This window comes from Leptosomus discolor, chromosome 1 (genome assembly GCF_034619465.1).
Source record: "Leptosomus discolor isolate bLepDis1 chromosome 1, bLepDis1.hap2, whole genome shotgun sequence".
Classification (NCBI taxonomy): Eukaryota; Metazoa; Chordata; class Aves; order Leptosomiformes; family Leptosomidae; genus Leptosomus; species Leptosomus discolor.
This window is the reverse complement of record NC_141391.1, coordinates 195,646,147-195,661,137: the sequence shown is the minus strand read 5'-3', so window position 1 is coordinate 195,661,137 and position 14,991 is coordinate 195,646,147. Positions and strand designations below refer to the sequence as shown.

At 36.3% G+C, this 14,991-nt stretch overlaps 1 protein-coding gene across 1 annotated transcript in view; it reads left to right on the top strand.

Annotated features, from left to right (window-relative positions):
- The window catches only part of GRM8 (glutamate metabotropic receptor 8), a 346,630-nt gene that overhangs the window by 260,192 nt on the left and 71,447 nt on the right, over positions 1 to 14,991 (top strand). The window contains exon 7 of the mRNA XM_086473515.1: positions 14,797 to 14,933. Within this exon, the coding sequence (XP_086329641.1) occupies positions 14,797 to 14,933 (137 nt within the window). The remainder of the gene's footprint in view (positions 1 to 14,796; positions 14,934 to 14,991) is intronic.

Here is a 14,991-nt window from a genome sequence, read left to right as displayed (position 1 = left end):
GAAATCTGACAGGCTGTAGTAACAACACAGTATTCTTTCTCTGAAGTAGGATACATCTTAGAAGAAATTTTTGTAATTTTTTGGTAATTTCTGTGAGATCAGCAACTGGAATCTTGTCCTTGTAAAGATTTAGGAGGGAATTAGTCTGTAAATCATCTTTTTGTGAAATCAGTCAATGTGATTAAAAGCCTCAAATACTGGTCATGTATAGTGTTAGCTGAAGTTTACATAATGGGATCAACAAATCCTAAATCTTCAGCTCTGTGGACTTGATACTACTTATAGATACATGGATGCAGCTACGACTGAAGCTTGTGCAAGTTGTAATAGGTTGACACAGGTTGTGTCCCGTTGCAGTCGCTCAGGTTACGGTAAGCAGAGTTGCCCACTATCACACTTTGGTTTTATTGTCTTTTAAATCACACCAAAATTTGAACAAAAAAATTGATCTTTATTTATAAGGGTATTTGATCTCCTCTGAAAGCTGCAGAGGCAAATATTGATTTTTCCCTTACAGGGTACAGAAGCCCAACTTTCTTACAGGGAAACAGCAAAATGAAATGAGAATCTATTCAAGACCTTTTCCAGTTTATGTCTGCCAGGCATCTGTTGCACATACCTAGTACAATAACAAGATAGTCCAGCATTTCCACTAACCACCTGGAAGACTAATCAAATTATTTTAAGCAGGCAGAGCTACAACTGGAAAATTAGGGTTTTTACGTAGTCTTTGAAATACTTCACAGGAGCAATTAAATCTTCATCTTGCATCATAGTTATCAATGAAAATACTGGATTTACTGACGTATTTAAAATAACAACTTGGGCATGATGATAAATAAGCACACAATGCTGTAATCTGTGGCTATTATTAGAGACTTCACAAGGCTTCAAACAACTGGGAAGACTCTGCTTATATTATATACCTGAGATAACTCATGGCTATGTGAATAAACCCAGCACTGAATCTAGATACTGAACTTTCCATTATGAATTATTTTTAAATGTTGTAATCTTAGATTTTGGACAACTGGGGATAATCAGATGAATCTGATAAACCAATCAACATTTTCACCAAGTCAGTCCTAAACATTTATTTTTGCACATGTTGAATAGCATCGGAACCAAGATGGTCCTATTTTTTTTAAATTTTTTTTTTGGTGTCTATTTTTTTTCAATCCAGTATTGCTGGGTTCGATCTTTTTGCCAACTCAAGGTGTATGACTTCATCTCTAGGCAAATGAACAGCTGCTTGCACTCCATGAGCTTCCAATAGGCCTCCTGACATTAAAATCAGATTGAAAATACCTTTTGTGATAAGCAGGTAATCAGGACAGTATCATTTCTATGGCCGAGTACCAGTTTTGGTTGCCCAGCTGTGAAAATATCTTTTTAAAGATTTAAACCCAAACCAGAATATTAAAAGATAAATGCCTTGATAACTGTGGCAAAAGAAAAAAATGAGGATTTGTGTTTATATGTGACTTTCACTGCGCAGTGACAAGCTATAGATTTATTTTAGAAAGTTTGAGCCAAACACATTTATAAAATCTCTCAGTTTTTTCAATTTCTTTTAAAATTTATTTTGTTTCTACAATGCAAATAATTTGCGAACCTGACCTAAGTAGCTAGTTAAACAGAGTTTATGTCTTCCTTATGATACTGAAGGGAGACAGCGTTGTTTGATGAATATGTCTTTTAGTCGTTACGTATTTTACTTATGTAGGGAAAATAATGCCAAGATTTGAAGGATGTCCGATGTTAGCATTTTTCATTGTATCACTTACTATAACTAAGTATTGCAATACCATGAACTCAGATGTCTTGAGTCAGGCCCCCAAAGAAGCCTTTAAATTCTAAGATTAAAAATACTCTTGGAGCAACTATTTTGCGTCATCTGTTTTTTGAATATCAGTTTGGCTGCATATGAAAGCTTTTCTCTGTGGCCCTGAGGATTTAGAAATTTTTAAAGAAAGCTAAAAAGATTCTTCCACATTTACATGAACCTAGTATCTGGGATTGAGAGGGAAGTTTTGTAAGATTAGCCATAAAAACTCAGTAATACTAAAAATGTCAATGGTCAGTATTTCTGCTTGTAATTTTGGGAATGTGAATTTCTCATAGCAGTAGACAATATTGGTAGCTCAAGCTTTATTGCATCAGCAATATGGCCTGTGGAACTCACTAACATTAATACATAACTGTACCTGTAAAAATGCGTTAATGAAGTATACTCATCATCAGTCTCCTTGAATGGAGAGACTAGCTATTCAAAGAATATATTGTTCCTCTCATACAGATTTGTTATGCTGTTAAGAAAAAAATGTGCTCATTTGTCTTCAATAAAAGTAAATTACTTCCCCAAATATCAACAGCTTCTAATATGCTCCATGTAAACAGGTGAATAATCTTTTATCCTAGGCAAGAGAGTCAGTGAAAAAGAAATCAGTGTACTTTTTCACAACAACCTTGAAAGTATAAAATTAGTATAGACCTTGCTATATAAGTTTCTGAAAAATTAGTACTGAAAGATTTCATGGACTGACTTCCTGGAAGGTCAATTTGATCTCTAAAGTAGGGTCTTTAAAAAGTGGGAAGCGTGGGAGTGAGAATATAGGTTACAGGTGTATTAAATTACTTCACTTCCAAATATAAGTCAGTTCTTCAGTAAGGCTGTGACCCATAAACCGCTTGTAAAACATTGTAAATTAAAATTACTTCTTAAATACTTTATAGATATAGCATTAATATTGTTTCATGTCTTTGAAGATTAATAGCTGTACAATTACCTGAAATAACCATAGCAACAGAGTAAATTTTCACTGGGCACCAGTTACTCACTAATGGTTGCTGTAATTACAAAGAAACAAGATGATAAACCCTCAGAAATTATTTGTTATCCTTTGACTTTAGTACAATAATTATTGCCATGCGGTGTTGAAGGACCCAGAAATTTCAAGCATTTTTTCCTTGCTGCAGCACATCAGACTTCTCAGTAGCTGCTCTGTAGTCTGCCCCTCTTTTCGGCACAAGGTAATACTTTAATGAAAAACGTAGTATTTGTTGTGAATTGTATTAGACTGTTTTGCATTCTTGAAACATCAAGCAATAAGACATGACAAGGTCATGAGGCTGAAGCAACATTACTTGGATACTTTGGAAAATCTAAAGCTGTGATTCAGACAGGGACATCTCTGCTTCATGCCTCTCTCCAGATTTTTTGTGATAATTGAAGCGTGACCTGAAGCTCTGTATGAGCATACGTGTGCATGGTTGTGTGAGTTACTTTTCGATATAGACTGTACAAAAGAAATCTAGCTGCAAAATGGGTTATGGATATTTAAAGGTTCTTCTTTGGAGCTGTGTCCTCTTTAAACACCAGAGTTTAAGCCTCAGATGAAGCACTGAAAGGAAGGCCTTTTGTGATCCCTGCCAAATGATAGAAATCATTATTAGAAAATTCCCTGATATGCTTTTAATGTTCTCAATTATTTTAATTATCACACAGTTTATTGCATTCAGGAAACAACAGGAAGTAGCTTAATGTCAAATAGGATCTTGTTCAGCAAGATGAACTAGCCTCAAGCATGACTGATAGTACATGGGTCATACTAAGCTGCATGTGAAGGAAAACGTTGAGTTGGGTTAGACAGAGAAGAAAATGACGTTTATGTTTCAGGTGTCTGTTAATTAAATTTTAATAGACTAATGTCTGTGTCATATTGACAACCCCAATGAGACAGAGTTAAGGATGCAGATGTATCTTGTTTGAGAAATCTTAAATTATCTATGTGCTTTCAGATGTGCCAGGCTCATGGCTCATAGTTCATGGCTTTTGGCTGTGAGTTTGTATGTTGGGGTTTTTATTTTGTAGATCAACTACACTTAGCATAAGCCTTAGATGGGAAATTGTTTAGTTCCTTCATTTTCTTTGTAATCCATTATTTCAACTATGATTATGTGTCCCTGATTTTCTCTTTTGTTTGTTTTACATTTATTTTTATTCTAGCAATATATAATTTCTGGAAAAAGAATAAAGACTTAGACATTAAACACCACAATTACATGTCAATATTAACATGATGAATCACACATTTGATATCTGAGAACTGTGACTATGGTCTAGGTTAGCTAAGGGAGTGACTATTACCCTTCTCCTCTGATTCCAAACTTTCCCTTTGTATTTAAAAATATCATGGTAAAAAAGCAGCTGACGACAGAAGCTGTGTCAAAGCCCAGCCACCAGCTTCAGTACAGGTAGTGACCTTAGTGCAGAGCAACTCCATGTAAAGCCTTACTTTGCTGAACAGAGAACTCATCAGGTGAAGACTTCAAGAGAAGAGCCTGGAGATAGGCAGCAGAATGACAAATACAAGCTCTACTGGAGTTGGGAAGGAAGTCCCTGTACTGGGAATGATGTCTGTTAGCAGGACCATTTACCCCCTTTCCCATTTAGATGCTATTTTAACAATTACTCTGAAAACAATAGATACCTTTCCTCACCAGGATGCTGCCTTGCTCCCCAGGCAGCTGTCACCTGTGGCAAAGCACTTTTATTCGAATCCCATCAGCCTCAGAAGTCTATTAGTACAGAAGAGATGCTTGAGAAGCTGAAGAAACTCCCAAAACTTCTGTCCAACAGCAGCTAGAAGTACAGATGGCTCTTCAGATACTTCCTTTTTCTGCAGACATCCCTTGCAGTTTAACCGGTTCCTGAATATCACAGTCTCTGTGTTGATTCCTGTAGTAATGTGTGGCTTTCTTTGTTCCACTTCCTTATATGAGCCTCACCTCCATTTGGGCAGGGCTGCCTCTTGGCTCCACATCTCCTTTCTCTCACATGGTTCACTACCAGAGCCATTGTTCTGGAGTGGAAAGGGAAGAAATTTTTCTTTCTGAGTCTGTACAGGCACTTGTGAGTTAGTGATATTCACTAAAGTTGTTTCTTTATCTGGAACACTTTATCTTAGTGTCTTTTGACTTCCGAAGTCCACAGATGTGTCTGCTTGTTTTCATCCCGGCATGAAGAAAATGTTCAGACTGGAGTCTGAAGTGGGAGAGCTGTAACTCATCTCCGTCTTCCCATGTTCAGTAAGTGCAAGCTGATGAAAAAAGTCTGGTGTTGTCCGAAAGACACTCTGTCAATTGTCAGCTTGATAGGCTCTTACCTGAGAAGTTTCAGAGTGCCAAAAGTGAGACGCAGAGTAGAAACTATGCTGCAAGTGTACTGTTTAGTAGAACTGAGAAGAATTTCTTATTCCAGAGGAAATAAGTTAGTTACCAAATCAAAAAAGGAGGAGCCTTATAAAACCAGAATTTCTCACAAAACTTTCGCAAGAACTCTTTGAAAGATTAAATAACAGAGAGGAAAAAATGAATATTTATACTTGTATCTATTGTAATAGGACCTGCTGTTGAATGCTATATAAACATTAGTCAATGGAGGGAACGTGTTTTTTCTCATGTAGTGCACAGTGTCCTAGGTAGAACCTACCTAGACAGGACCTGATGAACATGGCAGGTGATCCAAGTGGAAATTCTGTCAATTCAGTGACAGAGGTCAGTAGTGCTGAAATAAATTCATCTTCCTGATCTTCCTGGGACTAGTCAAACAAAAACAAACAAACAAAAAAAGTGGGGGTGTGTGTGAAGCACCACACCACCGTCCCCAAATAATGTCACAAAGCAGGAAAAACGGAAAAGATAGAATAAGGAGGATCCTCACTATCTCGTGAAGCATTGGAGACTGCCTACTGCTGAAGACAGATACATGCAGGGCACACCCAAGCTCTTCCTGACATGTAGTTCTCACATAGGTCTTGCTGTGTCCTTCTTGTATACCCTGAGATAAGCTGATGGCCAGATTTATGATCAGGTTCGAATTGTTCTGTGCTTCCTAGGAACATATCAATTAGTTTTAGGTAAAAAATCAAACAAATGACCTGCTAATGCAGAAGTTCTTGAACATTCCTGGATGTCCTCAATCTCTTCTGGTCTCTTCCAATGTCACTATATAAATACAGCTTCTTGGAAGAGTTCTTTTGCCTGTAAAATCATGGGAATGGAAACAAATGATATGAAGATCCTTTTAAACTAGATATCTATAGTATGCTTGTGTTGCAGGGGACTGGAAGTGATCATGATTCTGTAGAGAAATGCACATCTACTTTAATTGTATTTGTTTTGGCAATACTGAAACAAATTATTTCATATTTGTGGTAAAGATTCCTCACACTTTCACTCCCACTTACTTGCCAGCATACGTGTAAGCTACCTTATTTTCTTTCTTTTTCTTGTGGAAAATCATAGCCGTGAACTCTCCTCAGAAGAATTACAAGAAATGTGCTTGTTATTACTGGTGCTGCAAAATATATTTAAAAAGAACAAATACCCAACAACAACATTTTTAAAAAATATGAACATATACTTGATAACATTAAAATGAACATTTTCCACCCAACAACATTTGATACTATCCAGTCTATAATATAATGCAAACAAAACTTTATGCATTTATTTACATGTTTGCATATATTTTACCCCCAAAACCTAACCACTCTCTTATAACTTCGTCTTCCAGTAAAAGCTGTTATCTTATACTAGATGATATCATACCACCTTGCCAAAATTTTAGTATGTTACTAGAGTAGTATTTATCTTGTAGTTGAATTTTATATCATGTGTTGATTTTTAAGGGACTGAGTTATTTGTCCCCATTGCATACAATATCCGTTCCCAGAGCTTGTTGGCTTTTTTTGACTTACTGGGTTCTTCAGCTGCAAAACTGAACCAATCTTCTCTGGCACACAGTGTATGCCATTGATTTTGAGAAGAAACCTTTCTCTATGGATTTTCTGAGTACAGAATAAAAACAGGCTAGAGTCTTCCAAGTATGCTGGTAGCACTGAGCTTCTAGGCTACATGTAGGGAATGGCAAGCTTTTTCTCTTGCTTTCTGCCTCCTCCTCTCTTCCCCCCAGATATCCCTCCCTATCTACTTTGATGTCATTGTGCGAACTGTCCCTTTTCCAGAAGTGAAAGGAACAAAGCTAAGATGGCAGGGGCGGTCCAAAGGGGCTTGTTTGCTGTTCCTCAATAGTTCCTACCCCATCAGAACCTCTTTCTTCACACCCCTTTCCTAGGACTGACATGTTTCTGACAACGCCACTGTGCTAACGCCTGCCTTGCTTTAGCACCTGCCTGTGAAGAAGCTCATCTACATCTACTCCTCTCAGTTAGCCCTGGAATAGAGAAAGTTATTCACAGCATTGCCCCACCTCTGGGAGGAGAGATGAAGGTAGAGGCATAGCCTCACTGTGCAGAGAAGAACGGGATCAGCCCAGGCTGGGAAATATAAAACTGCCTTTACAATACTATGTTACCATAGCAGGACTGATGTCTAGCAATTTTAATTTTTTATCTGGCAAAATATAAAGTTTAATCTGTGATACAGCTGTATTACAGGTGTACTTTTCGTCTGTTAGTAGACTGAAGGTGCTGTAAGGAGAGGAGCTAGAGTTCTGTCCTTTTGTATTCTGGAGTGAGTATTACTTGTCAGAGGATACGAACAAAAATTTCACCAGTGTAGTATGTTTGCTGGGTGTGGCCAATAGCAGATGCTTGGGGAGAGAATGCAGGGAACAAAGAAAGTGTGGAGGAATTTTTCTCTTATATATTCTTCCTGCAATTAGTAGGCGAAGGACCGCATGAACCAGAGTTGCATCTAGATCACTGTTTTTAATAACCGCTAACAGAGATACTAATGAATGATGGGGCAAATTGCTTTTTGATATACCTGTACCGTTGACTCCAACAGCTCAGAATAATCAAATTTTATTCATTTTAGGGTAAGTTTTATGAGACATTGTGTCTGTGTGCTTGCTGTGGCAAGAAGTTCTAATACATTGCTTGGTTTTTGTTGTAACAACAAAATTGTTATTTGTTATTTTAAATGCTATGCGCTCATGATACCCGCCCTGACTGATGCTTTCATGCATGAGTGGAATGAACTGTTCCTTTCACAGAAGTACACATTTCTAATTGTTCACGGTGCTGAGGACCCATCAGCTTCAATAATATAATGTTGTCCTGCCTGACCTGGAGTTGATTTATAACAGTTTATTTTAATTCCAAATTCTTCACTTTCTCTATGAGCCTTGTAGTGGATACCAGCATAATTTATATCACATATGCCCCAAATCTGTACATAATTCGTTTCCTGTAGCACTCTCAGTTTCTCTTTGGTTCTATTTTGTGCATTCATACATGGACAGCCAGAATCTGCCTGTGGTAAGTAAGATAAATTGCCTAAACATAGGCATCGAATGCCATTTCAGATACCCCAGGGTATCCATCTGTCCTCCAGCTGCTGCTTCGGAAAGGCACAGGTTCTCTGTCATATGCATATTCTGCATATCTGTGTGGACGTCTCCAGTATCTTAGGATATTTAAAATGTCAGTAAACGCCTATGTTTGCAACTGGATGCAATCCTGTTTTATTGTCCTAATCTTGAACTGAGATATTTAGGGTAAGCGTAGAGAAGTCCTTTCAGATTTTGAATAGCTGTGAGACAATCATCACTTGTTATTTTAGTAACGACATTGTTCATTCTTTGAAAATGTCTGCTGTATGGAGATGGAGCAGATAATGGCTTCATTTATCACAAACCTGACTTAGTTTGATACAGTGTGTATTCCTCCTCTGTCTGCCAACCTAACATTCACAAATTAACTTTTGTTAGTTCTGATTAGTTGTTTATGATTTTTTTTCAAGTATTAAATATTTTAACAGCTTGTATTTACTCTTTCCATTGATTCCATTTCAAGCTTCTATTTCATTTGTCTCACTGAAATACTCATCAGTGACAAATTTCTTGTTTAATTTTACAGTTGCATTCTTCACTGGGAACTCTTAATACTGACAGTTCAAATGGTTACTCTCCCTCTTTTTACTTTACCGAGAGCAATTTCATTCATGCACATCTCTATAATATTTTTCCTTTTAACAGCTAATTAAAATGAAATGCTAATTAAAAAAAAAATCTTGACCCCCAACTCTAGCACTTGAAATTAATTGTATAAACTAATGAAATAAGGGTTGATCCCATCAATCTGAAGAGTCTTACAGTAAAGCCAGATTCCAACACATGGTGCATTCTGAAGTTTTTGGTACACAACAGTTAACTTTATTATAGTGTACAATAAACTGCTTGACTTCCATTGACATAAACATACCCTTGAATCCATGCTGACTGCATTACAATTCATAACAGAAAAAACAGCCTATGTGGAGCACCTCAAAGGATGAAGACTTAGCTTAAGTAATTTCCATTTAAGTTTAAAAAGTGCAATTAATATCAAGCCACTGAAATGTGGAGAAATAATAGATTTGTATCTGGTATCAAGCTTTGTGTTGAAATCAGCTCCACTAGAGTAGGGATATTCTGTAAAAGGCAGTTGTGAGACTTATCAGCACAACCACTTTCCAAACTTTTGTCAAGGCACTGAAGTAGCAGTGCCTCATAATAAGTAAATTTCTATGAAAGGTTTTCATCCAAGGCTGTTGACTTAACAGATTTATTTATTTTTAGATAAAGCTCACCACTATTAATTTAGGAACGGTTACAGATTAATCACTTTAATATGCAGTTGGCCACTGCTACACATGCACTTGCAGTTTTCCAATCATTCCACTTTTCCACTACCTGAGAGACAAAGAGAACAACTTCACTGGAAGGTATCTCCATAACCTCACAAGGAATTAAGATTACAGTTTGCATTAGGAACAGGGATGTTTTAGATTCATGTGAAATGAAACTTGATAAAGTAGGCATATGCAGGATAAGGTAGTTTCTGAGTAGCATTTCAAGAATATCAAGGTACATATTTAAGAATTTCTTAAGAAGAATGTGAATTTTCAGCTTCAGTGTGCAAAAGACCTGTCATAAACCAGTTGTTTATCAGAAAGATTCCTCCTTGACATCAGTGTAAACTATTAAAAATTCAAAAGTATACATTATATTCTGAATTAAAAACATCATGCGTTTTACTTTTTTTCTTCTCTAAATAACATTTCTGGCTAGTTTAAACTGCATTTTGAAAGGCTTATAAACAGCTGAGGTCACAGACACATTGCTTCTGTAATGTTTAGCTAATGTGCTAGTTTAACACCCAGAGCTGTTTGATGCTGCTGGCTGTAAACTGGGAAGGAGGAGGGAGAATTTCTTTCATTACCAGATTTTTACTTACATCTAGAATAAGTAAATGTGTCCTCAAGCTTAATAAAATGTAACTTATTCTTTTATGCCGTGGATATGGATTGTCTTCAAATGAATGGTAACTATTCTACAAAGCTTCCATTTATAGGGTTTATAGAACATTATTTATTTAGCCTGATTTTGGAGTGATCTTGAAGCAGGATCTATTTATCAACCATTCAGCATTTCAAAAAATCTAAGGGATTTGATTTGCAGTACAGCAAAGACTCCAAAGCTTTTAGGTGACCACATCATACTTACAGTTAAAAGTATGTCCAGTATAGACAAATGTTTATGTTTATGACTTGAAAAACTCAGGACACCAGTTCAGGTGCATGATCCAGTATTTCTTTGTCTGTATTTTGAACCATATCATTTGACTTAGATACAGCTTTTCTGTCAGGACGATGTAATCGCTTCACACTTCCTGCTGTCTTTGAAGGAGTAGAAGAATGGATGAAGTTCTGTCTCCATGTGTTTCTCACTGTATCTTATCCCTTTTGTCTCTTTTGGTTAAGCAGTTCCTGTACAGAAGAATGAACACTTTCACTGTATACTAACCCGGAGACTGAATTGCGGGTCTTTCCTTTACAGACAGAGGACATTAAATGAGCTGCATTTTCCTATTTTGTTTTTGTTTTGTTTTTTTTTTTTTTTAACTGCAAAAAGAGTGTGACTTCAAAACAAGTCTGTAAACCTTTCAAACAATACTTCATTGTGAAATTTGAAATTTTCCTTCCACTTATCAGTCTGCAGTTATACATCAGGGGAAAAAAAAAGACGACTTTCTAAAAGTATTTTAGAATTGCTCAGCAAAGAGAGACTTCAGAAAGAGATGTAAAAATAAGTTAAGAACTATGTTTATATATAAAAAAAGAAGGATTTGCACAAAGGAAAGTGAAGAAGATAAGATGAAGGCTCACACATGATCTTTAATAGTTAGCCAAGCTTATGTATTCTTGAAATTCTAACATGTACTTCTGTTCTAGGTATCCAGATTACATTAAAAAATTAGTTAAAATGGTGACAGATTGAGTACAATTACCTGAGTCAATCATGGTAAAATTATGCATGGCGACACAACCACACAAAAAATAAAATGTGAAAAGGCCCAAAGGCACAGTTCCCTCACTGCTCTTTAACTACATTGTTAAATGGTTGTTGACAAATTCTGAAAATAAAATTAAATTAAATTAGTGATATTATTTAAAAAAAACGTAGCCTGCCTTCCATTCTCTGAGGTGGTCTACACTAGCATTATAGGGACATTTTTCTTAAACAAAAGTAACATTTTTCCTATGATAGTACCCAATAAATGTGGTTCCTGGATGAGGATAACCAAGTTCATTCTCAAAGATAAATACCTTATCCAAGAACTATGCATTGTGGTTTCCCAAAATCTTTTTATCTAAGCTGAATATATTATATAACCTGGGCTCGCTATCTCAGGTCAGTGTTTTGTTCTCTATTACTTTCTCTCCAAAGTGTGTTGCATTTAGATTTAGCAGACAGTCCTTAATGACCATTAAATGGAGCAATTAAACACTCAATGTCTTCAACTGGAACGAAGATCCAATTCCCTGTAATGGTAAAGAAACAGTATAAGCATATGTGGCAGTACAGTACCAGATATCAAGAATTCTCAGTTCTGCATATCTGGTTGTCAAAAAAAGAGGCACTTGTACAACTCAATGGCATTTGTTACAGTGTTACATACTGAATCTAGATATGTCTCTGCCTATGCTGTTAATTATGGTCAGCTACAATGTTTCTCCACATGGTTTAATTATCTGATCTCTATACAGTGTAAATCAGTTTTTCCACAGAAGTATTCACTTTAATTTGATGGACTATCCAACAGAGTATATTTTCTTAGAAAACTGTTTTGTTTTGTGGACTATCCATTCTCAGACAAACTGTTCATCCGGATTATCCACCAGGGTATATTTTTATTGAGATGAGATTTACATTTTTTTAACACTAATTAACCATTGGTCATTTGCTAATAGCCTTGAGGTCTCCGATTTCATTTTGTCCTTACACTTTCAAGGCTTATGCTACCATTTTGCTCTCATAATTTTGGGAACCCTTGGTAAAATCCTGTTTTTCTTCAAACGCCTTTGAGCTTTGCTTTCCTGGTTATGTAGCTAATGATTTGTTAGCACAGTCCAGCCATGCATACCTCCTTGTTTTAGGTCCATTGAATGTTTCATTCCACAAAGCAACAATGAGCTAAAAGACATATATAAGTCATAAGACATTGACAGATGAAAATAATGGTCTGGTACTGCTTGTTAACAGTATCTACTAGTTATGGCAGCATTGCTAGAACATAATCAAATTTACTTTACAGCAAGCACTGTGACTGTTATACTTTCTAAAATCTGCTATTCAACAGAGGGATAGTGGGTTCTTCCCAGTATTTGGGGATCCGAATATTCTGTGACTTATTTCAGCTTTTAACAAGTTTAATTTTATTAACTTGGCAAAGGTTGTTTTAATTTCTGCTGTATGAGAAAGATCTTGTTGGACTCAGCTGAGGTGGCAGCTGAATTCAGTAAGGTGCTATATGCCTGTCGACTGAGGTGCACAGCATGAGATGCTGTGACGCTCTAGCTGAGAACACCACTACATCAAAGAGAAAGATGATTCTGGCCTGTACTATAGTCTGTCTCTTTGTACATGATATTTCTAAAACCAGCAATAGATTATAAGCCTACACTGTTATTGCTGAGCATAAGAATGTCTGAAGTTCCCATTGATCTTAAGGGATACAAAGGACATTTTGTATCTGTTGGTAAAAGGTATCTGTTCTTCCCATGAGCTCTTCAAATGCTCCTGAGCGGAAAGATGAATTCTGTCATTACTTGAGAATAATATTTTGAAGGTTACCTCCATAACTTCATAGCAACAACAGCTGAGTATGTGTTTATTGGGTGGAAGAAATTTATTGCATCAACCTGCTATTTGAGCAGTGAAGAATAATTTCATTGCTTGGAAGATTGTAGACTGACATTTTTCTTGCCCTTCGTTCTGTTGAATGAACTGGGAGTAAAGCATGAAGAGCTTTCAAAAATTTTGTCTCAAGTGTCTTGTATCTTCATGCAGTCTTAAGTCTTTATCACACATAATTTTTTGATACTCCTCTTCCATGGTTGCTCACATCTAATTTTTGCAGTCAGACTTTTGCTGGCAGAACTGTGAAATTGGCACAGTAGTTAATGTGCCACTTGTCACTCTCAAAGCACTGTTTATTTCACTGGATATCAGTTTTGTATGAAAGCTGCTATACAAAACAAGAGAACAAAATATCTTATTGGAGACAGACAGACATACAATAAGTATTTATGCTGAAATTCTGGGGTATGTAGATTGTTGTTCCGACTTCGGCTGGCTAGCTTCTTCTTGATAGGTACCCAGAATTCCAAGGTTATTTTAGCATTCTCTGGAAACCACTCACAGTGAACTTAGTGCCTCTCATTGCTACACTAACAAGTCTTTTCCTGAAGGAATTTATTATGAACAGGATATTCTGCTTTTCTTGGTTGTTCATACGGAGAAATGTGAAATCATTGGGGGGTGTGTTTTGTGGTAGTTTGGGCTTTTTCCCCAGTAAAGATAGATTTTATTCTCCAGTCACTGAAACAGAACTTTAACATACTTTGTCTTCAGTGGACCTCAGATATGATTCATCTATACATATGAATTTGGGGGATGGCTGAAAATTACATTCTTTGTGTAGTTTTTGAAAAGTCTCTGTAGGAGTGCAGATCCTTTATGTCACCTTGAGGGAATTAATCAAAATGTGTTCTAATTTGGCTGTCCTGGTTGCCAAGGTAGACATGTAGTTTTCAATCTTTGAACATTTTGTTGATCGAAGTTAAGAACAGAGTGTCAATTTATAAATTTTGACAGCTTCAGCAATGACCCTTTCTGTCAGGCGGTGTCATGTATAGAGGAGAGAGCAACAAGCACAGCTGCTCTCCTTTTACACAGGTTGTCAGTGCTAGAAACTGATCACATTAACTGTGACCAGATTTAGACATTTTCATCTCAAGGTCTTTTATGAATGTTGGCTCCTAAGTTGAGGATATTAATTTTATTTTCATACTTAGCAGGGAAACTCTTTATGAAGTTCGTTGGAAGATTGCTATTTTGTGCCTACTGCGCTGTATTCACAACCTAAAGTGAAACTGTGCCCTTCTGCAAGTCAAAAGGAGGTTCTCCACTTCTGTTTTATCACAGTTTCCTAATGTTCTGTAATACACACACACAAAAAGCAACACAGACGACCAAACAAAAAGATTACAAAACATTATCTTTTTAAAATTATTTTAGTTAACTCATAGGCAGGGTAGATTTCATGATGATGACAATAACACACATTTTCTCTTTGTGAGATTTTTTGATTTATTACTATACTAGCCTTGCATTACGAAGAACCTGCTTAATCTCTAATTATTATTTTTCCTCCAAAATATATTTTCTGGAAAATGGCTCTAAAGGTGTTTTTCCTAATTGCTTTTTAATTTTTTTTTCAGGGAGTGCTGGTACACCTGTTATCTTCAATGAAAATGGAGATGCTCCTGGACGCTATGATATTTTTCAGTATCAAATCACCAACAAGACTACAGAATACAAAGTAATTGGTCAGTGGACTAACCAACTTCATCTAAATGTAAGTACTACTTTGATTATGATACTAACATTGGAGAATACTCATTTGAATATTATAT